Source organism: Camelina sativa, chromosome 13 (assembly GCF_030686135.1).
Source record: "Camelina sativa cultivar CO46 ecotype springtype chromosome 13, ASM3068613v1".
In the NCBI taxonomy this organism is placed as follows: domain Eukaryota; kingdom Viridiplantae; phylum Streptophyta; class Magnoliopsida; order Brassicales; family Brassicaceae; genus Camelina; species Camelina sativa.
In genome coordinates this window covers 528810-552892 of record NC_141892.1, presented here as the reverse complement: position 1 = coordinate 552892, position 24083 = coordinate 528810, and the positions used below count along the sequence as shown (strand labels likewise).

At 36.0% G+C, this 24083-nt stretch overlaps 3 protein-coding genes and 1 pseudogene across 16 annotated transcripts; all 4 read right to left on the bottom strand.

The window, feature by feature from the left end:
- Window positions 1–2008: 2008 nt before the first annotated feature.
- On the bottom strand, window positions 2009–6712 carry LOC104734227 (ribonuclease II, chloroplastic/mitochondrial). 13 transcript variants are annotated; one of them, XR_759065.3, is made up of 15 exons: window positions 6222–6712; window positions 5967–6126; window positions 5763–5876; window positions 5575–5652; window positions 5377–5508; window positions 4880–5101; window positions 4530–4712; window positions 4332–4394; window positions 4111–4217; window positions 3885–4034; window positions 3638–3797; window positions 3057–3452; window positions 2691–2918; window positions 2391–2611; window positions 2009–2313 (listed from the first exon to the last, which is right to left on the bottom strand). XR_759065.3 is itself a non-coding variant. In XM_010453755.3 (14 exons), exons 1-14 carry the CDS (start codon window positions 6527–6529, stop codon window positions 2492–2494), a joined length of 2421 nt encoding a protein of 806 aa, XP_010452057.2. In that variant the 5' UTR covers window positions 6530–6712; the 3' UTR covers window positions 2009–2491. The 13 variants fall into 13 exon arrangements, 4 of the variants coding, with proteins under 4 accessions (XP_010452057.2, XP_087338553.1, XP_087338552.1 ...); XR_759066.3 differs by having other exon boundaries at window positions 2009–2306; XR_759064.3 differs by having other exon boundaries at window positions 2009–2286.
- Window positions 6713–6754: 42 nt separating this feature from the next.
- On the bottom strand, window positions 6755–8776 carry LOC104734226 (uncharacterized protein At5g02240). Its single transcript, XM_010453754.2, has 7 exons — window positions 8566–8776; window positions 7994–8265; window positions 7873–7909; window positions 7662–7759; window positions 7489–7550; window positions 7119–7242; window positions 6755–7001 (listed from the first exon to the last, which is right to left on the bottom strand). Exons 1-7 carry the CDS (start codon window positions 8729–8731, stop codon window positions 6882–6884), a joined length of 879 nt encoding a protein of 292 aa, XP_010452056.2. The 5' UTR covers window positions 8732–8776; the 3' UTR covers window positions 6755–6881.
- Window positions 8777–9329: 553 nt separating this feature from the next.
- LOC147929080 (uncharacterized) lies at window positions 9330–14881 on the bottom strand (annotated as a pseudogene). Its single transcript, XR_015578551.1, has 3 exons — window positions 12403–14881; window positions 11184–12210; window positions 9330–10982 (listed from the first exon to the last, which is right to left on the bottom strand). The product of XR_015578551.1 is annotated as an uncharacterized LOC147929080 (transcript).
- Window positions 14882–15003: 122 nt separating this feature from the next.
- Window positions 15004–17917, bottom strand: LOC104734225 (uncharacterized protein C24B11.05). Its single transcript, XM_010453753.3, has 8 exons — window positions 17491–17917; window positions 16505–16568; window positions 16364–16429; window positions 16172–16269; window positions 15960–16085; window positions 15590–15859; window positions 15422–15487; window positions 15004–15300 (listed from the first exon to the last, which is right to left on the bottom strand). The coding sequence occupies exons 2-8, from the start codon at window positions 16563–16565 to the stop codon at window positions 15145–15147; spliced, it is 843 nt and encodes a 280-aa protein (XP_010452055.1). The 5' UTR covers window positions 16566–16568; window positions 17491–17917; the 3' UTR covers window positions 15004–15144.
- Window positions 17918–24083: the final 6166 nt, after the last annotated feature.

The window sequence follows — 24083 nt, the reverse complement described above, 5'->3', positions numbered from 1 at the left end:
CAATTACTAATAAAGTATCATATGCGTCCGTATAAGAACACGGAAAATACGGCATAACATTAAAACAGAACCATGCGTCGATGCAGTTGGGCCTCAACTGATTGCGGAGGGCCATCGTCACGTTTTACCACATACATACGTACCTCTATGCATATATAATTACGTCCGTACGCCATCTTTATGGAGTAAGAGACTACTACTACTATATACGTGGGTTAGAAAAACCACATGAATAAATGTGTTTCTTGATTTTTGGGGAAAATGTGTGTGTGTTTTAATCGTTTGACAAAAAGAAGAAGACGTATTTGTTCGAAATCTAACGTACAACTGATAACTGAAACTAATCTCTAACAGTATCTCAACTTAACCTACGAGATTTGTATAGTAGAACACTAGAACTTATAATCTATTTTATTAGTATATATTTACACTATGATAATTGTTTATAAAATATTCGACCACTATATCCATGTGGCTTCATTTATTGCGACTATTTTACAATTCTTTGAATCATATAAATAATTGATATCAAGGTGCGTAAGCCATTTCCCTTAGGGCTACCGCATTTATAAACTAGTAGTAAATTTCCTAATACTACGTTACGTACACCATAAATGTTTTCACACTCTTGTTGGGGTTTTCTCGATTGTACATATTGTAGTATTTCTCTAATTACATTGTTTACACATAAATCCTCTGTAATTGGACGTAATTAAACAAGAAGTCAACAACAGTCAGAGATTAATTTCAAGTAAAATTCCAAGACGCACATGTGATTGTTTCCAAGAATGTTCACCTAGAACTAATCATTTATGGCATTAGACGACAATATATTGTTAAAATTTACCACATGCGAGTTGTTTTTTTAATCGATGTTGTTAATTAAGTATTTATCAGTATGTTTACGTAAGTAATACTAGTAGCTTAATGAGAAATTAGTAACGATAAAATAATGCATGTGCAATTAATTCTAGTATTTGTTAGGGTAGTTTTAGAAGCAAACAAATCCTTAGATCTCACTTCGTCCGTACCACTTGACATAGAGAGCACTAACTTAGTGTTTCCCGATGTATAATCGAAACCGTCAAATTACTTCTTCTTGTTTTACTCATTCCTAGTTTGGGGTATACGTTTCATTAAATATAGAAAAATACAAATTGTAGATTCACTTTGGTTCTAGTTACATTACATATATTCGTTGGTTTACTTTGTTATATAGAATATAGATTCACTTTGAATATCTTTTTGTTCTGTTATTAGCATAGCCGTCGTTCAAACTGCATGAATGATGAATGAAATAAAGTATCGAGTTTATAAGTTGATGATACATGCATAACTATTCTTCCGTAAAATATCAAATTAGCAACTAGCTAGTCGGTGACTGGAATTAATGGTTAGAAAAACATATTGTAAGGAACATAGTAACATGAAAATATTCTTTAAAATGTGTGTGTTGCTTCACATTTAATTTTAATTGATACGCTTATCTTCTACGACGTACACTTTCAGCATTTGACTTTTTTTTTCCCACCGCAACTAAACTCCCGGTACGATTTTGACTTTTTAAACAACGTTCGAATTCTTTTTCTTTGTTATATTTATCAGAAACTATATTATATAATCTCAACTTATCATTAGCTTACAGGTAACCATGAATTAGATACATTTTAGACGTGGAGAAAGAGAAGCTACCATCTCATTTGGTTCAATCATTAGCATGTAAGATCGAGATTCGAGAGAGTATTTGCATAAAGTCATTGCAAATAGAAAGAAAACGCAAACTGTTTTTTGGTCAAGCCAGATGGTGGGTGTTTGGAGATATATTTCCACATCCTAAATATGCGAGAACAAGCTTAACTACTAAATAAGGAGGTAATATAATACTTTCAATCTATAGATAATTAATATACCTTAAGCCTAGAGTTAAGGGCTCAATAATGTGAATTCCATATGATTATATCTGACCTAGCTTAAACTTCAAGCCACACAATTGGAAGTAACGAACAAATTTAAGAACTTAATATATCAAGTGGATACTTTTTCTCAAGGCCTTCGAGTGTTGTTTCAGACATTAGATCGATCAAAGTCAACATTGAAATTGTGTATTCACATTCCCTTTTTTTCATGTGCTCTACAGAACAAAAGCAAGTTTCCTATATTGACCGATAATAACAAATGATGTAAAACTGTATGAACCCTATAACTACGTACCATATTACCATGAGCTCAACTCTTAAAGCAGATCATAGCTCGAGCCACCATTGGCTGCGTCCATCAGCAAGTTTCCTTATCACCAAAAGAGCAAACTAATGTCTATGACAGGCTTAGGATGCAGAAACAAAAACTTCTCTATCAGCGCCACAGTTCAAATATGAGTGAAGATTAGTTACCTCTCTTGCAAACACAAGCTCTCTATCAGTTTCAGGTCTCTCCCTATTTAGAGAATCTGAGTTTTGATGAATTTCCCGGGAACTATGTGATTTTAATTTCTTCAGATAATCTCTTTGAAAATAATAAGATCGTCGCGGGGATGAGCTTCTTCTACTCGAACTTGGATTTCATCTCCCACTTGTTTTCCTTCTGACACCCACGCAGTAGCTTGAAAACCCACCTGGAAACATTTTTACCAGTGATTCAACTTACTATAATCAGCTTATTATGAGAATATTCTGGTGGTATTAAACAATTACCTCAACCAACAAAAGGGATGCAATCCGGTCTTTGACAAATCTCAAGATCAATGCGGTGTACTTTTTTCCCTTTTCTTGTCTTCTGAGAAACTCTATTACCCAATAGCGGAGACCGCTGTTTGAGAGTTTTCTCACTGCTTTGCTTTGCATGTTTACGGATGCTGCTATACCTTCTAACTCACCAGCCGAGAAAGGAAAATTGTCACCTCCTCGAAGAAAAGCCTTGATCTGTAATTCAAACGACATGCTTGCCAAATTATTGAAGTGGTTAATGTTCAAATGAAGGATAAGGCAGAAATCCCAATTCACAAGTACGTGTACTGAATTCACCTCATTGATAACCAAATAGATGGTAAAAAGGTCTACCTGGTAGTGTGCAGTAAGATCCATGTATCGACGAATGGGAGATGTGAACTGAACGTAACCAGGAATTCCAAGCACTCCATGTCGAACAGGACATCTAAAATTCATTTCTGCAGCACGCATTACTTTGACGAGGGATGACGAACGTACGGGTCCTTCTGGAAGATGCGCAAATGCAGATACATCAATATTTGACTGCGGCTGTCCTCTATATGGCAATGGAATATTATGCTGAGACCCAAACGTTGCTATAACCTCCCCACAAAGAATCATCATTTCAAAGACAAGTCTCATCGCTCGTTCTGCCTGATTTTCTACATAGAGATTTATCAAAGGTTCTGGATCCTCAGGATTCACCACTTTGATACGAGTTTCTAATGTAGTTGTGTCCACTGCACCCTGCGTTAGCCCACGAAAAAGCAGGTGTTACAAACAAAAAGCAGCATCGAGCAAGAACCTTAATGCTCAAAGAAGCCTCTACTGAACTTTTCACGTTGAAATTTTTATAGAAGATAAAACCATTAGCAAAACTATGTTTTATATGATCCGAGTTTGATAACAGACCGCAGAAAACTCAAACCAACCTGTTCACTGCGCCATTGGGAGCGAATGAAAGCTGCCTCAGACAGCAATCTCAGTTCAGCTTCTTCTTCTAGGTTCAAGTGAAGCAGCTCCGAAGCACTTTCATATGTCAACATATAGGTCGGTCTGATGATAGAGTTATCTACTGAATATTCTGCAATACTGTAGCAGGGAGTTGTAAAGTAATTTTAAAGTTCACAGCATACGAAAGATTAGAACTAGAGAGAAGAGCAATGATTATTGAGTTACCAGCCATCAGAATGCAGGACAACGGACACAGAGACAGCATTGCAGTTTTCCCCCTGTCTTAAACTCATTCCTTCCATGGCAAGTTTCTCAGGAAACATTGGATAAGTAGCCGTAGGCAGAAAGACAGAAGTTCCCCTTCTCCTTGCCTCTCTGGAGCACATACTAATAAGTTAGAGTGCCCAAAAAATTTGCTCCTATAGTGATCAGACACATGCATCGAACTTACCTGTCCACTTTACTCCCAGGTGTAACATATCTAGCAGGATCCGCAACATGTATCCAGATCTTTATCCGTCCGTCCTGCAATCTCATTGCACTGAGGGCATCGTCAAGCTGCAGAAATTCCATAGACCGAAAAGAATATTCACAGTTAAATGAGATAGCAATAAGACTTAATTTTCAAACCTACACATTGCAGAAAAATATAGGAGACTTGAAAGCATTTACCTCATCAGCCTCATCAACATCAATAGCATAAACCTTCAAGTGTGTGAGATCAATCCTCCTAACCTAAACAAAGTCTGAGAAAGTAAGCATTCTGAACCTTAGGGAAAGATTGTGGCAAGAATTTACTAAAGCGTCACAAACGAGAAAATAAATATCTTCATATAACACAATTATCCAAAAGCATGGCAAAGTGCTCACCGCATCAACATCAGACGATTCTGAGAGAAGAACTTCAGCAGCTTCAATGATAGCTTCTGAGTGGTGGGTTGGAAGATTCAGCTTAAGCAGATCAAGATTGACATGTACAGGAAAATATCCAATATCTACGAGAAGGTTTAGTGCCGAGACAGACGTTTTCTGTAACCCCATGGATTTTAAGATCTGTCATGAAGCAACAACAAAAATTGACAGCTCGCTTCAACAACCAAACAGTTAAAAAAACGAACAGAAGACATCATAAGAGAATATTCATTCAACGATTTCGTTTCACATCCACATAGTAACAGCTGAAGAGATATTATCTCAGAAGAAATCTATGGCTGCCTCACCGTTCCAGCCAATTTCCGCTGGTCAGTGCTTGCCCATGCATCAATAGCATAAGCTTCAAGTGAGCCAATCTTATCTTGCAATTTATCATCAGCTAGCCATGAAGATTTGGGGGGCTTGGCGTGAATAGGCGCCTTCTTGGCAGACTTCAACAATTGAATAAACTCCTGAAACTCTTTCTCTTCTGCCTCCTTCACGCGTTGCCTTCGTAAAAGCTCTTCCACCTATCATCATCAGAGAAATGTCTTCAGGAAAAATCATGTCAAGCAATAGAAGAGTCCAAACTTGCACAATCAAGTTCTCTTTGCATATCATCAAACCTAATAATAGCATCACCCAACAAGCTATGTTCTCCAAGCGCTGTTACAAATTCATTTACACTAAATTATTTCTTGATTTCACAGATTTGTTGAGTAAAATAGCTACAGAGAACACCCTTCTAGTGACATAGATCACCTAACCTAAAAGCGAACACAGGCAAAAAATGCAGAAGAAATACCTGTTCAGTAGGCCGGGGGCTATATATTGATCGAGAACCTTTTGACTCTAAGACAGAAAAGTATATCTCGTCTTGTGACAGCAAAAAATGAGCACAATAGCTTTCAAGAGAATCTGAGCGACCATATATCATCTGCAAATTGAAAAGCATTATAAAACCACAGGCTCAACCCGTTATATTAACTCAAATATCTAGTACCTCTGCTAACTCTTCTGGCGTCACAGGTTTGTTCTTCTCAAGTAACTCGATCCAAGCAAACTCAATCAATTGGGGATCCTGCATCGAAATAATAACTAGAAGCTCATTCATAGATAACATGACAACTTTATCTTAGACTTGAAGTCCTAGAAAAACAATTCTAAAACCTTTACAATGTCAATACGTACCAAATTCTCCTGAGCCCTCTGGAGAAAATCAGTAAGTCCTGTATGGTCAAAATTATAAACACCCGGGACGATGTACGTAATTTGCTGGGGTTTGATGGAACAAGTAACACCATTCTGCACCATTAAAATTTCTAAGTCTAACAATCTGCAAGCAGTCCACAGAAACTATAGAATGAAAATGAGTACTAAAGTTTGGAGTGAAACCTGATCAAAGACCATCCAATTCTTCTTTCCATCACGTCTATGAGAAACTGCCAACAATACCCTGTCTGCGTCCTTCTTAAACTCCAGAAGCAAGCCCGCCTCTAGTTCCTGGTTCACTAGCTTATCCTCCAGAACCTCTCCATAGCTTGTTAATTTCACCCTACAGGTTCACCTAATTAAACAATGAACTACCCACTCCAACCCAAAACAAAGCACTAAAAAGCAAGAAAAATCTTCGAAAATACTGAAACGTACTTAACACTGGCACGAACTCTTAATCGGCTTCGCTTACGCCTGTTGATGGATTCGAGCTCTTCGGAAACGCTTTCGACTAGACTATGAATGCAAGACGAACAGCTCGTAGCACCACCACCTCCATTATTCCCGAGAAACCGCCTCTTCACGCGGATTAATGGAAAATCTAACCCTAATTTTGAGAATTCACGGAGATGAGACGCTCTAAGGCGCTGAATACGGTGGCGAAATAAGGAGACGGGAGGGCCGCCGCCGGAAGTGGCTGCGCGAATGATGGAGCAACCATTGATTGCCCTCACCGACATCATCGTTGCTTCGGTTGAAGAAGAAGCCACCGAACGATGAAGAAGCAGCAAAATCCGAACGATATCGGAAGTGAGCAAATCGCTCTCTCTCACTCTGTGTTCTTGTGGCGATAGAAAGGCAAATGAAGCGGGTGACAGAAACAAGAAATTCTAAGTTTTGCCCTGTATTTTTAATAAATCATCAAACGTTGTCTATTGTTTAAATTTTATCTATTCAGACCCAACAAATTTCTTCGAATTTTAGATTACGTACTTTAATATTATGGGCCTCTTTCAAATTGACCCCGGAGATTTTATTGTTGAAGGTTTGATACATAATGTCTCAAATGTTCTTATTCGCAACAAGGATAAGGATCTAAAAACGAGACGTGACTTGAGAGAAGAGAGCCTTGAAGTCTTTGGTTGGAGTACTGGTTCCCTCTGGCTTTGAGCCAAGATCGAAAGCTTTGTTCTTTGCTTCCTCGAATAGCAATGCCTGTACTTGTATAGAAGAAAAATCAAGATCAGAAAATAATAATTACATAAAAAGATTGAAGAACTCGAAGGGAGGATGTGAAGATTTGATTAAGAAAATAAAGGCAGGTGAGTAGACCTGAATGCAGACTTCTGCAACATCAGCCCTAGGGACAGTTTTTGTGTTTGTCTCAAGAAGCTCATCGTCTTTACCAACTAGCAGCTCTCGTACACCTCCTTCCTTATCTAGAAGTCCTCCAGCTCTATGTTCACCAACAAACAAAGTTTGGAGTAAACAAGAACAGATATAATCAAGTAAGAACAGGCTCAAGAATATCAAGAAAACCACTCATTGACCCACGGAAATAAAAAGCTTGATTGCTTACCACCACGACAGCAATGTAGCTGAAATTTTTTAAACTACAGAACTTGAGGTGAATTTCGATGTGGTAGTAGTATATAAAGGATCTTGTTGTTAAAATAGAAGCATTTTAAAGAATTTGTTTAACCTGATTATGGTGTAAGGAGTTCCAGAATCAGCAAGGTACTGCTCAGCTTTTCTCTTCCACACCTGAATCAATATAAGGTAGCCAAATTTGAGCAACAGAAGCCAAGTGTTGCTCGCCATATTAAAAAAACAAACTCAACTTGAAAAAGGAAACACATAGAAATTTCCACCAACCAGTATATTCCCATTTCCAAGTTTGTTCAAAGGATGATCCGGATTGGTTCCACCCATTGACCCGACCACGACAATGTGCTTAACACCAGCAACCTTGGCTGTTCACGGAAGCTCAATTAATTAGGCACTTTAACCCTTTAACAAGACAAAAGCCCAAAAAAAGCACACAAGACACTAGTGAAAACGAATTGGAAAGAAAAAGTGCACCTACCTGCATCTATTTGATTCTTCTGGCCAATCCAATCAACCTACACAAAATCAAAACGTGTTAAACTGCAACGAACCAAAAAATTCAAGGCCAAATACAAAAATAAGATGTTCATGGTAATTACTTGTTCTGGATATTGTCCATCTTCGAAGATGAACTCAGGTCTTCCACCTTTGGTGGGATCAAAACCAGGTTTCATTTTAGGCACAGCGCTAGTGAGAATCACAAGCGCATCGATCCCTTGAACCGCAGGTATAACGCTCTCAGCATCTGTTATATCCCCAATGAAAACATCATCTCCTCCTCCAATTTTCTCTTTTCCATCAGCAGTTCTAACTAAACCCCTCGCTACAAACTTGTCTGAACTCTCCTTCAGCTTCTTGTACACAATTTGGCCTATCAATTCCATGAAAAACAACCACATAAAGTTTCATCACATGAAAAATCTAAAACAAAGATCATTCCAAAAGAAAAACAACTAAAGTCCAGATTGGTTCAGCTGATCATCATATACAGAAACTCCAAATAACAACTACGAAAAGAGATTCGCATGTTCGAATCGTAAGCCATAACCTTACTAAGCCCTAGAACTCTACATAATCTCCTATGGATTACGCAATTTTTCTCAGTAAACCTAACAAGACGAAAAGCAAACTAAAATCAAAATCGAAAGCAACGAAGTAAAGCAGTGATTACCTGTTCGCCCACTAGCGCCGGTTACGAGAACGGTGGGAAGATTCGCCATTGAAGAAGTTTGAGAACGTTTAAGATTTTTTTGGTAAACGTCAATATCTTTCTGAAAGCCATTAAAGAGAGAAAGAGTATGGAAAGAAGAATCAGTGTGAGAGCAGAGAGCATTCATGACCGTCAGATTGTAACAGTTGTTTGTTGGCTGGTACGACACGCGTCGTCTTTTTATCGGTCAGTGACTGACACTCTTCTTAATCTCTTTGGGCCCATCGCAATATATACATATCTTGTTCAGTAATGGGCCAGATTTGTTATTTATGACAATCTAGCCATTTGAATTCGTAACTACGTCCCGTTTCATAAACAAGTCGCCAAAGAAACGACATGCTTTTCCCAGGTCAATGTGTTTTTTAATGCAAAACTCTTTTTCATTAACTAAACTGCAAAATTATTGACTTTTTTTTTTCTTTCTGTTTCGAAACAACTGTAATTGTCATGTCAAGTCTGTCATGAGATATTTCAAAAAAAAAAATGATATTAAATAAAATACTTGTAATATTTGATTTTACATAATAATTATTTCAGATACGACCGTATCTAATTTTATAACATATGCTGGAAAGTATATAGCATATATCTGTTTATTATATAATTTAATGTAATGTATGATAATATTCTTTGATTTTCGAAGATATTATAAACTAAAAAGTTAGGCCAAATTAAAAAATTTCCTTTTTTTTTTTTTCGATGATCAAACCCCATATATTAAGTTATCGGAGATGACTTTCTTCGAAAGAGAGCCAATTAGGTACCGACGAGCTTACATGGGAAAAACAAAAACCTCGTGCTCTTGCACATTTCGCAAGTTTATCGGCACGGATATTATCCTCTCGGGAAATATATCTAATACTAAAATTAGCAAATCTATCTCTGAAATGAATAAAATCCTTCAATTCTGATGAAAAGGTCGGCCAATCCTCGATATTAGACGTCATCCTTAGGAGGTCTGAACAATCCGTAGCAAAAAGGGTTTTATCCAAGTCCAACGCTAATAAGCACTCCATAGCCCAAATAAGGGTATCTAACTCTGCATGTAATGGGGATAAGCTTCTGCACGATCCTTTTAGCCCCATGTGCAGGATTCTATCACCGATAGACGCAATCCAGCCATGCCCACTCCTATCCACCTCTGTATGCCAAGATCCATCTATAAAGCATACAAGGGATTCTTGAGGAATTGGGATCGAAGGTATGCATGCTTCTACTACCGCTGGTGCTAAGTCTCTGTTATTTGCTCTTCTCCAAACTTCTTCTTCTTGGATAGCTTTCTCCAGTGTATCTTGCGGAGATTCAGAGATATTTTCAAACACTTTCTTATTTCTTGCCTTCCAAATGTACCACATCATCCACGGGAACATTCTCAAGTTTTGATCAGTTGCACCAGAGTCTCTGCCACACCCATATAGAAAATCGAGGTTGCTATATAGGGAAGATGAAGGGAAAACCATAGGATGGGAAGGGATTGTCGATAAAGCCCATACTTGACGTGTTGGGGGGGCATTCAAATAGCATATGGTTTATAGTTTCCTCCTCCGCTCCACATCTAGGACAATCTTTATCTCTACCAATATGGCGATAATGCAGGCGTTGACATGTTGCCAAGCACCCAGTCACACATTGCCAAACGAAATGCTTAAGCTTCTGTGATGTTTTTAACTTCCATGCTTGCGCCTTAAGTGTCGTAACACTAGGTCCCTGAGAAGGGAGGTCGCAAGCAGGGCGAGAGATAGCTCTCGCGGCTTCGTATCCAGATTTAACGGTATAATTTCCAGACTTTGTTAGAGTCCAAGAATAGCCGTCCCTCGAGGCATTCAAGCTCGGTTTAATCCCCAAAATAAGGGTAATTTCTTTCGGGGGGAAGAGTTCCCGAAGACGTTCAATTTTCCACTTTTTTGTGTTGAAATCTATCAAGGTGTTAACACAAATCAAAGGATTTCTCTCACTAGTTAAACTTTAGGGTGGCCGTGCTGGCGTATCTGGGATCCATGGTTCAGTCCAGATGCACGTATTAAAACCCGAGCTTATGGTCTTACGAATTCCGTACGAAAGAACCTGATTTGCTGCCAACATGCTCCTCCAGCCATACGAAGGTCGATTTGATACTTGTATCTCTAATGGACTACAATATCGAAAGTATCTCCCTTTTAGAACTCGGCTAAGAAGGGAATCTGGATATCTCAGCAATCTCCATAGTTGCTTTGCCAAAAGGGCAAGATTAAATTCTTCTAGTGTTCTAAAGCCTAGCCCACCTTCCGAAAGTTGAGTACACAATTGCTTCCATGATATCCAGTGTAGTCCTTTACTATTTCCTTTATTGCTCCACCAGAAATTGGCTATCGCGCTAGTTAGTTTTGAGCATATAGCTTTTGGTAAGAGAAAACACGACATTACATATGTCGGAATTGCTTGCGCCACTGATTTGATCAGGACTTCCTTGCCTCCCTTGGATAGAAATTTTGAAGTCCATAAGTTTACCTTCTTATGGAGTCTATCCCTCACGAATGCAAAGACTTGTGCCTTTGACCCATGAATCTTCTTAGGGAGACCCAAGTATGTACCCATGCCTCCTTCTTGTGCTATCCCAACAATAGATTTGATCTCTTGACGTATATGGGACGGGACCTCGGTTCCAAACATGATAGAAGATTTGGAGAAGTTAATTTCTTGTCCAGACGCCTCACCATAAAAGCGGATTATATCGATAATTTCCTTATATTGCTGAGGATCGGCTCTGCAGAAGAATAAACTGTCGTCTGCAAAAAGTAGGTGGGAAACACGTGGGCTTGCGTTCGAAATACGTAAACCCTTGATCTTTCCCTCTCTTTCTGCGTTCCTAATCTGGGCAATTAGGGCCTCAGTGCAAAGTATAAATAGGTATGGAGAGATTGGATCCCTTTGACGAATCCCACGCGTTGGCCTAATTCGTCCCTTGGGATCTCGATTGATCAAAATACGGTAGGAGACGGAAGTAATGCATTGCATTATCCATCCCACCCATTTTTGATCAAATCCCATTTTTTCCATCAAAGCTCTTAAGAAATTCCATTCCACCCTATCATAAGCTTTACTCATATCCGTTTTTATTGCCATATATTTTTTCCGGTTGGCCTGATTGGAACGGAGGGCATGGAAGTTTTCTTGAGCAATGAGTATATTATCTGTGATTAATCTTCCTGACACAAAGGCAGATTGGGTCTCAGATATAAGTTCCGGCAGAAACTTCTTGAGACGTAAGCTCAGAATTTTTGAGATCACCTTATAGCTCACATTACACAAGCTAATAGGGCGAAATCTTGACATTTCACGAGGTCGTTCTCCTTTCGGGATTAAACATATATTTGTCTCATTTAGCTTGCCATCAAAGATTCCAGAGCTAAAGAAATTCTTCACCATCTTAGTGAGATCACCTTTTACGGTTTCCCAAAATTTTTGAAAGAATAATGCAGTCATCCCATCTGGACCTGGAGCCTTTCCTGGCTTCAGGGAGAACAATGCTCGTTTGACTTCCTCTTCTGAGATCTCTTTCGTGAGATGCTCGTTCATAGCAGGTGTGACCAAAGTAGGAACATCCTTAATGGCCACTGTAGGATTGCTCGCATTCGAGGATGAAAAGAGGTTGCTGAAGTACTCCACCGCTACTTTTTCTATTCCTTCTTCTGTATCAACCCACACTTTGAGCTGATTAAGGATGCTAGTGATCTTGTTCCTTGCCCTCCTTTGTTTTGTGGAAGCATGGAAAAATTTTGTGTTTTTATCTCCTTCTGCAAGCCAAAGTTCTCTGCTTTTTTGGTGCCAATATGCTTCTTCTTCCTTGTAGGCCTCACAGAGCTGCCATTTTAGATTGAGGAGAGTCTCCGACGATGCTTCATCATCTTCGTAGGTCTCATCAATCTTTTCTTGGAGGTCTTTAATCAGCTTTTCCGAATTTGTTTGGTTATTTTTCTTCCAAATAGAGATAGCTCGTTTGCAATTTTGGATTTTTTTCATGATGGATCGTTAGACGGAAATATCATCACCACCCCATCCGTCCAACACCGCCTCTTTGAGGCCTGGCTTATCAATCCACCTCTTGTCAAACATAAACCTTCTCAAAAACTTCTTTGGACGTGTTAGTTTCGATGCGAGGAGAGGACGATGGTCTGAACCCCACAACTTCAAATACTCCACATTAGTGTGGGAAAAAATATTGTGCCACTCTTCGTTTCCCATGGCTCTATCCAGGCGACAGCGAATCTTACCATTTGACCGTTGACCAATCCAGGAAAATTGATTCCCTTGGAAAGGAAAATCGATTAATCCACATGAATCAATCATAGCACGGAAAGGTAGAAAGGAGGATTCTGATCTTTTTTTCCTCCTCTTTTCTCATGATTTCCTATTATTTCATTGAAATCTCCCATAGTAAACCAAGCTTCAGATCGAGCAACTCCAATACGCATTAATCTTTCCCACACATATTCGCGATTTGCGGGGATAGGATCACCGTAGATAAAAGTCATAAAAACTCGGTTTCCATTAATGATAGTTTCGATGTCGATCAGTCGATCATCTAACAACAAGAACTTAACCGGATAGTCCTTTGAATAGAAAAGAGCTAAACCTCCACTAGTGCCATCAGGCTCAACAGTTTGGAGATTATCAAATCCTAGCTCAACTTGCAAAGTTTGCAGAAATGTTTTATTATTCTTGGTCTCAGATAAAAACATAAAACCTGGAGAGTACATGCGGCACATCTCTCTCAGTCGACGAGAAGTTTCTTTAGCTCTCGCCCCTTGACAATTCCATGCCAATATCCTCATTTGTTAGTTCCGGAGGGAGTAACAAACCCCACCGTACTGATATTGATTAGAGTGATCTTTGACTTTGGCAATGGTGACACCTCGCTAAGAGGGAAGTTTGCAAAATGTCGGGAAATCCTTTGCTTCAAAGAATTTGTGAGAACATTTTGATTTGTAATTTCACCATGAAATGGGTTTGTAAATTTAGTAGGCAAAAATCCCCAGAATTTTGTAATTGGGCCAAGATAGATATTTCTGTATGAGCCCACCAAAAACTCACAAATTGGACTTATGTTTGAGATTATTAATGGACCAAATTCCCCAACAGGAAACACGATCAAGGCCCATGGATGCCATACGAATCGACCACAAGAGACAAATAGGTGCGATGTTGTTTTGTCGGCGGCTAGGTCAACTGAAGCTATCTTTGCGCCGGTGAGCAATTTTCTGGCGACAGGAAGTTTGGAACAAAATCTAGATTTCATCATGCTTGTGAAAAAGGTTTGGAAGACTCGTCGGGAAGTCCTGGATTGTCGTCGGTGAGAGAGAGAAACCTGTTTCTTCATCTTTAATTGAGAAAGGTCTCGGTTAGGCAGAGCCATGGATCCTCTCCGTTGTGTAAGGGATGTAGCGGCTGCATTGGATAGAATTTCTCCGGAGCTTCTCCGAGGCGTCATTGGGATTAGTATATCTGTCCGGTTTAAAGCAAAGGGAGAAACTGCTCTAGCGTAGATGACATTAAAATCAACAAAAATATCCTCGGCCAAAGCCGGAGCAGATCCAAGGGAGCCATCTCCAGGGGCAGCGACACCTGGGGGTGAGACTTCAGTGGTGACAAGATAGTATGCTGAGATGGGAGGTAGATCAATTAAAAGGCCAGTCTCAGCAGCTCCGAAGGGCACGTCATCACCGTCTGTGAGAATACAGTTACATACACGAGAAGGTTCTCCGGAGGTTTCGACATTGGAGACCAAAGTAAAACCCAGATCTACATCGAGGGCAGTAGTCAATACTTCAATCGAGACCCAGGCAAGGTGAAGCACCTCAGAATGAAAGGATGGGCTAAAAGAAAAGGCCACCGGTGAGTAAATGACCGGCGTCGTAAGAAAAAGAGCGGACCGCAGTAGCAACGCCGACATCAGTACGATGACCGAGCATGTTCTATGTTTATTTAGCTTTTCATAGAACCAAATCTTCACAAACGTGAGAAAGAGCTTCGATTGGTATGTGACCAAGTCGAGAAAGGTAATAGGAGGAGCTCCTAGAGTATGAAGAGAGTCATCCAAAAGAGGAGGATACACACAGAGATTGCATTTAGGAAAGCAATAAACATCAATCATCATGATCTACCGAAGTAAGAGTAGATCTAAGATCAAAAGATGTGAAAGATGTGAGAATTTGAATTCTCGGAGGACGAGCCCGAGAGCGTTTTCTTTATTATCTCGAGTCGATAGATCCAGCTTTTAAAAAACTATAAAATGAAAGTTTCTGGTTATATATGTAACACGAAACTTAAATACTATTTATGTAATGTATTTTTAAATTATAAGTAGATAACCCATACACGGTAGATATTTTAATTTTGATTTCTCTTATATAAACTCGATGGAAATAAATTTCTCATTTTTTATTTAAATAAACACAAGTCGAGAAAAACAAAAATGACATTACGCCATTTGAAAAAAAAAAAAAAAAAAAAACTGAAAATGACAGTGGTGGGAAATTAGGTACAACGGCGAAAACACTCCTAAGCTGTAACAGATGTCTCAACGGCGACCTTGCCGGAATATCCAACATCCGGCGACTTCATGTCGGATTCCCATAACTCCGGTATCGCCTCTTTCAGGTTGTGAATGTTTTCCAAAGCGTAATCTGCTCCTTTGACTTTGTCTGATTTACCAACCTGAAAACAGCAACAAGCTCCAAAGTCAATTTCAAACCCCTTAATTAATAATATTAAACAAAACTATCAGAACTGTTTAATTAAATTTGATTCCGGTTAGGTTAAACCAATTTTGTCGTACCAGAACTGTGTGAAGGCCAACGCGTTTTCCAGCTTCTACGTTTCGGACACTGTCCTCAAAAAACAGCTGCGACGAGAAATAATATAAAAAGCTTTTAGTCGTTTGTTCACGTTTTTGATAAAAAAAATCGGAATAAATAGTAATGATTAAAATTCCGGTTTGCTATACCGTTCGGTTAGGATCAATATTGGCGATTTCTATGGCTTTCTCAATAGCAGATTCAGACGGTTTACACACAACAGGCGTTTTGGGGAGTGAGCTGACCGGTTCAGACCGGTGGAAGTGTCCAACGATATCAAAAATCTCGGGATTTTTAGACGCATCGATTTTGTGCATCTGGTTAAGCGTTTCGAAACATATGATTCCTTCGAAACAATCCTCTAATCCCAACCTCTTCAACGCCTTGGCCGCGTGAACTCTGTCCGCGTTCGTAAAGATCTGATTACGTGAATAAAAAATGGTTATTAGTTTTCTATTCAAACTATAGTTAGTGTATGGTATCACACTATATATAAAAAAATGTGAATGCGACACGTACGACTTTGCGGAGAGGAAGGCTAAGCAAGAGGCTACGAATAACAGGGTCGGGTTTTATGTTGTCGTACGTTAAACGACCGTGGACGAAGCTGTGGTACTCATCGTAGTCAAATTCATATCCGATCGCCTAGAGAACAAGAAAATGTTATTACAAAATTGTAATTAAAAAAAAAATGTAAATGAGAAAGCCTAGGGATGATTTCGATCACGTACCCTAAGACCGGCCATTGTTGTTCCATAGTTCTTGTAGAGAAGATCAGACAATTCGACGATTTTGTCCTTGGGTATACCGAGTTTCTCGACCATATAATCTATTAAACCGGAGAAAGAAGAAAAAAAAACATTTTCAGAAATGAAGTGTTTGTTAATCAATAAATCGATTGTGAGAGAAGAAATATTATTTACCTTTGATGTTGTTTCCACATTCTCTTGCGATCCCGCTGCTGAGAGGGTAAAGAGTATCGTCCAAATCTAAAGAGAATTATGATAAACCGGTCAGGAAACTATTCGTGTAATCAAATTGGTTTATACCGGTTAAGTACGTACCGAACAAGAGACAGTCGTATTTCTGCGACGTTGCAAGCCCGTACCGGTTCTCAAAGTCCATTTTCTGAAACAATTGATTGGATGATCAGAGACACAAATGTTTTTGATAGTTTTAAAAAGGATGTTAATTCTGAATCACAGAGATTTTTGCATGGATAATAATGACCGATTTGGATTTTTTTTCAGATCAGATTTGTACTTTTGAGAGAGAAACAAAAAAACAGAAATAATTATGTGTAATGAATGGACAAAAGTTGCTTATGTCCCAAGAAAGTGGGGATAAGATTTTTTTCAAAAAAAAACATGAACCGAGAGATTCAGCGAATTGCAACCACTAATTTAGTCCTCCTAATAATTATTAGTACTATACGTATACAGACAAAACATATAAACATACATGTACTAATACGTATTGTATTGTATGTAACACGTGTGTGGACAACGAAAATTAACTTGTGTATCTGTATTAACCCAATATCTAGCAACTAAAGATAAGATTGATCGCTGTCAAAGAAAGAAGAAGATAAATTGGTTGCGCAGTACGACTGGATTTGGCTAATGGAGTAATTTTGACCATTTTAAACCCGATTTTAACCGTGATTTGACCATTGTTTGACTTCTTTGACTTAAAATAGCTATGATCGGTTCTGCAGGATCCCGGTTAAATGTTTGTTTTGAGAGCTTATATACTTTTTAACTTTGAAGTAATTCTATTTTTTTAAGTATCTAAACTAACACGGCTTCAAACAAAATATTACTATTAACCAAATCAAGATTAGTTTTCAAATAATACCAACATGAACAAATTTAGATAAATGTACGGAATTTTAGTGAATTTGCGACGATGAAATTATAGTGGAGGTTTTTTTAAATAAATACAAATTTAGAGAAGAAGAAAAAAGCGAAAAAATGGGATGCAGTTCGTAAACGTAACGAGGAAACGAAATGGCCTTGAAGGAGACTTTAGTAGTCTGTTTTAAAATTACCTTGATGAGCCTTTGAAGAAAACGGCTAATGGAAGATAGATAGAGAAAGAGCAGCAGAGACAGAGTATGTCAAGAGAGAGAGGAAGGTGGTGGGGGGAGGGATATAGAGAGGCAACGAAGGGGTTTATATAGCAAATTCTCTCTGGCTCTTTTCGATCATTAAAAGCTATATTTGCTTTTTTATTTAAATTAGTTAATTGTATTTTCTCCTCCTAGGTCCTAACTATATATATATATATTTTTAATTAAAATCCGCGTGTTTTCTAAGTTCTAACGTACAAGTCAAATTAAGAAGGTGACTACGCTAATGCTTCTTATTTTGTGCTAATATATACGATAAGATCATCGATTGCTATAATTTCGAGGAGTATCATATACCATATAGTCTATATGCATGATTGTTTCGTAGAAAGAAATATATGATGTCACAATTCATTAATTTATGCGTTATATGATATATCCAAGCTTGTTGTGTATCTAGATATATCGAGAATCTACGTGACTGATAATAACATTTCCTCTCCTTTTGTAGGATTTATTTACCTAGCCAGCTAGCTTCTTCTTCTTCGAATATAATTACTTTTGATTTTTGTTTTGGTCCAATGATTTGGTTCATGAGTATTACTTTTTACTTTGGATATTTGGATTTCGATCGTATAATCTTGATTGTGCAGCTGTTGCCAAGACTAAAACTGTTACAGACCAAGTACTTGATAATTAACATCATTTATATAAGATAAATTTATGGAAAGTTGATTAACATACCCAAAATAATCGATAATAGGTATATGTCTAGTCTAAAATACAATAAATATTTCAAGCTTTCTTTTATTTTCCGTCAATAATTGGTTGATTGGTTTTAATTATTTTAACAAGAAGATAGGATCAAAAGCCGATCCTATCTCTTTGGTTCCAATTATTGAGGAACTAAAAATCATTTTAACTTCTTTTGTTTTATGACTTTTTGTGTTGCGTCTAGTTCCTAGACCCAAGGACACACCATACAATTAACAACTTAAGCACATGTTTTTAGACTCAAAATTTGGAATTTGTGGACTCACTAAATTATTTGTTTTTGAATCTCAACAATAGCTGTGACAATATCAATTGAGAATCGACTTTGACTGTTTCGTCCGTGGATCATCTGTACATTATATAGCTCCTCTCGTCTCTATATTATATTCTTGTTTATAAGCTACTATATATTTTGAATTCACAAAACATGGTTTTCGATTGTAAATAACTCCATGTGGGCGGGTAAATGTGGTGATAATGCCACTTCCTCTTTTTTTTTTTTTTGTGTGGCTAATATTTGTTTTTGACATTTACAAAAATTAAAATATGTCATAAACCAAAGTAAGTTTCCGATCACGTGGGAATACTATGAATTTCCACTTTGTTTCTACAGTAGTTAACAATAATTTAGTTCGTGGTGCAATGACAACATGATACTTCAAAGTTCAAACTAACACAATAAAACTTTTAACAATTGGATTACCAATGTGGTTTGAAAAAAATGAAAATAGGCCAGCTCGATTAATTGTTGCATGCATGCAACCTTGAAGCTTCCACTTGTTGAAGCTTCTTCCCCTTATTTCTCTGATCCCTCCATTTGGAGCACCAACTCTTTAAAGATGGCCACGCCAAACACGAGCATGATCAGTTACAATATTATTTTTGTTTGATAATTTTTATTATGATACCAGTTGGTTTATACTTTATACTCGTTACTTAAAGTTGCATTCTTGTAACAAAAAAAAATTATATTGTTGAGCATCTTTTGAGAGAACTTCCCACTGTTTTTTTTTTTAATAACTTCCCACTATTACATACTCTTAACTATTTCTGGTTTGAAAGCATCGGTAACAGTGAGAAAAAATGCACAAGTTATGTGATGGTCAGCTCGAGTCATTGTTGCATGCATGCAACCTTGAAGCTCCCAGTTGTTGAAGCTTCTTCACCTAATGTCTCTGATCCCTCCATTTGGACCACAAAACTACTCGAAGATGGCCACGTGAAACACGAGCATGATCATATTTTCTATAGTATTATTTTCAATTATTTTGTAGTTATTTTATATTTACCCTGATTAGCTACCTATCAATCACCACTGGTTATCGGAATAGGAAAAAAAAAGTGAAATATATCGTTGACAAATGAATGTGAACATATATATATGATGGTGATATATAGTATTTAATGACATGTGCATCGTGCATCGATATTGCATATGTTAAAAAACTGTTAATTTAGATCTGCCGTCCATATATACCGGTGAACATTAAGTATTTGTGCTTATATATAGTTAAAATTTGGGGTACAGATTTAATTGTTAACGAGTACATACCAAATCTATAAAAAAAAAAAATAATAATAAGAACTTAAATGCAACATTTGGTAGAAGATATTCTGGTTTTGAAATTACTAGATTAATAAGAACTTAAGTATTTGTGCTTATATATAGTTAAAGTCTTTTTGAAAGATTGAAATTACTACAAGACGACAAAAAAAAGAAGAAGAAGAAATTACTACAATTTCGGTTTAGTTTGAAGCAAACCGATTCGGTTACATCGATTAAACTTATAATTGGTTTGATTCAATTGTTCATGGATTTATTACGTGTTTTCATATTACGAAGTCGCAACTTGCACGATTGTCCTGATTTCTGAAACTGAAAGCATATCGAACAAAATTATTACTTAATTGTTTTGATATTTGAATTAAAAATATTAAAACAAACAATCCTTTCAGATATATTTACCGATCTCAATATCTAATTCATTTTATTAAATACAAAATAAATAAAACATACTCTATTTTTCGGGGAATCATTAACGGTGTGAACCTAAAGATTCACTTGTATCATTGCATCATAAAGGTGTCCCGATGTACTAAAAGACTCTCGAGATACAAATATTCAATATTCATACCGTGTATATACATGTATTATATCACCAGTCTTTTAATATGTGGTGGTATACGAAGGCATATTAAAAAGAATATTGTTATCTGGAGTGTATCATAAAAATGAATTTATTTTTAGTAAACTATCCCAAAAAGTAAACCAAAGCTTAACTTTTTTTTTTTTTTTTTTGGCAAACAACCAAAGCTTACGAGTTAACATAATTCAACTGAGACGACAATTTCATAGTAAATAAGTGATAGTTTGAATAGTTTGAAAAAAAAAAGTATCCTGTACATAAAAAACCAAACACAAAATAAACTCGCGTGGCTATGTGTACGACTAATCAACAATTTTTAAAAACTTTCTGCAAAATAGATCCACGAGCCAAAAGCAGCATAGAGTAATTACACTAACACATTATAATATATTTCAAGTTTTAATCCCAAAAATTAGTTTATTATAATATGATTATATATTAAAAATTAGGGGAAAAAAGAAGCTAGATCTCAAATTGTATCTCGTGTAGCTAAACGATTTATGGTTTTCACAAATTTTGTTTTTTATTTTTATATCTAAGAAATAAAGATAGATATTTAACTTTGTAGTGTATAGTTTTACCAAATAAGCTAAGACGTGAATATAACATACTAAAGTGCGAATCTGTCTGAATATAACTATGTCATCAAAGTACAATATGTGTTGTTAACACATAGAAGAAAAAGTATGGGGTAGAAAATGAAATGGATATACACAAAGTGGCCATATAAATGGTACCTTTCGAAAAAGACAAAAGAGTCGAAATTTAGGAGGAAACAACACAGCTGTTTGCAATTCAGCTTTTCTTTCAATATAAAAGTATATATTTTAGTGGCAAATAATTGAACTCGTGGATCGTGAAGAAAAACACGATCAACAAAACCAATAAACGCAAGTATCCTAATTAGAAACTTTGGTAACCTTTAAAAATGTTAGATATTTGTATAATATTTCTTCTTTACTAGCATTTAACCCGCGATACACCACCGGACTATATTTTTAAAATTTTAAATATTTAAAATACGTATATTATATTTCTTTATTATTTTGCTGTTGTTTTATTAATTTTTAAATTATATACGTATAACTATTTATTGAATTTACGGAACGATTTTAATGTTCATATATGATTTTAAATAAAATGGTTAAGTTTTTTTGTATAAATGTTACTATGTTATCTAAGTTTTGACCCGCAGTACACCATTTGATTGTGTTTTTATGTAGAATCATATAGAGATATGTGAGAAGTAATAGTTATTTTATGTGTTTAATGTATATAAAAATTAATTATTTTCATTTTTAATTTATTAATTAAAATTCATTGTTATAAAAGTAAACAGATCATGTTACTATGCAGTGCATCTATATATATAAATATATATATATATATAGTGTTTAAAAGAGAATAACAATTAATTTAGCCGAGATAATTTAGGGAAACTATATTATCACCTTTAATAAATGTATAAAATATTAAATGGAAACTATAAATTAAACCGAAATAATTTAGGAAAACTAACATATTTTTTCTCTAAAGATTTATTGAAGTAGGTTTGAAGATTTTTATGAGATTAAACAATTAATGTGTAGAGTTGTTTGTGGAAAAATCGAAATGTATAGATGTTGTCCAGCTATTTATGGCAATAAACGTATCAAATTAGGTAGATTTAAATAGTTTTATTAATTGATTTTTTACGAAATATTATTTTAGAAAAATTGTTAGGGGTTAGTGTTGTAAATAAAACATATTAAATAAAACTTGAAGGGTATAAACCAAAATATATATTTTAAAAATAATAATATAGATTATATATAGTTTAGTGGTTCTGGAATTACGTGTATAAAAATGTCACTTTGATTTCTAGGATCTAAATTATAATTGGTGTTGCTGATTTTGACTAATTCTTTTAACTCTTTTATTTTCTCCGAACTGTTGCATTTATATCGAAAGCTGCTAGTTGGCATTGATATTGACATCTCTGCTCTTTTTAATTATTTTTTTCCTAACTGTTGTTATTTGTTTTAGGTTGAATACTTGAATTTATAGCTCTACCTTAGTCAAGTTTTTGTACTTCTTTATTAACTCCAGTTAATCATAGAGAGATTAAAATTACCCTTGCGGTTTTATACAGTATAATATATATATAGCTTAATTATTCAATATGTTTATGCATAAAATATATAAATGAAAATATACTAACTAATGATAATAATAAGGGTCAACCAAAAAATAATCTCTATTATTAATAATACTAAATATTCAAATAATGATAACAATATATACTCCGCAGCTAATTTTAGACTACTTGTTAAATTTACTAGAAAAGGTGAAAATTTTAAAGTCTTAATGAAAAACTGATAACTGTATAACATATAGTCTGAATTCCCTTTAAAAAACAAAAATCCTGAGAACTGAATCTGTAAATGAATTATAAATAACGGGGATAGGACGACGTTTTATTTATAATGAACTTATATAGTACAGTTACAGTGCCAGTGGACCTGCAATATTGCTTATCAATTAATAATTTAATAATTTATTAGTATTATTCATAAACACAAGCATCATATAGCCTAGAGAATATGATATAGGCTATCCATGTTCACAAATAAGTTGACATTTTTTCAGTGAAACTACAATTTGCAAGAAATTTTCATTGACAACAACAAGGACCTGCAAACAACTCTGTTTCCACATAAAATTTGTTGTTTTATGCTAAATAATTAAACTCCACTATACGTATAAGAAATTACGTTGTAATTTAAAAACATCAGATTTAAAAACTTATCTGAGGACTAATTTTACTGATGTTGAAACTAGAAGACCGAGTCAAGTGAAGAAAAAAAGGATTAGTAAGACAAGTAGTTGACAACAACGACGACGAACATGAGGCTGCAAAAATATTGTTTTCCCAATGATAAAATTTAATTATTCGTCGCCGGAGCCACCACATCATCTTCTAAGAGCTCTTTTCGCCGGCAATGTTTATTTGCATGGGCTTCATGAGCCGAGAACGTAGACATAAGAATGTAAAGATTGTTAATCAGATTGGGCCGTTTAAGATTGTTTGGGGTTTTGTATTAGCCCAATGAACTTTTCTATGTAGAGCAAAAACGTCAAGTGAAGTGTTGTAATTTGCTATTTAGGTTTTTTACTAAACTTTTTTAGTTTTAGCCGTAGTAAATTTCCCACTATAATTTTTCTTTGACAATTTCATAAAATTTAGATTTTAATAAATTTTGTTTGTCCCGTCATCAATACCGTAAGCTATTGATCTTATTATTATACAGTAAACTTTGACAAAATAAACAAATTTAATAAGGACTAGAAACGTACCGTAAACAAATGACAAGTCTCAGAAATGGTTTTGACTTTTTTTGAGAAAAGAGACACGTGCCTCCCACGTGACTTGCTTCCAGAACTGGTTTCAATTTCGGTTTAAAAGTATAAACCGATTGGTACGATTACGAAGATAAAAAAGTTTTCGCTGACAAAAAGAAAAAAGAAAAAGGAAAGAGTCTTTTTTTTTTTAGAATCCCGCCCAAAGGGACTTGTCGCGCAAGTTCGCGCCGCCACAAACGGAATAAAAATTAAAAATATTAATAAAATAAAGTGGACAATAATTTATGTATGGGTGGGGAGGAGCGTCTG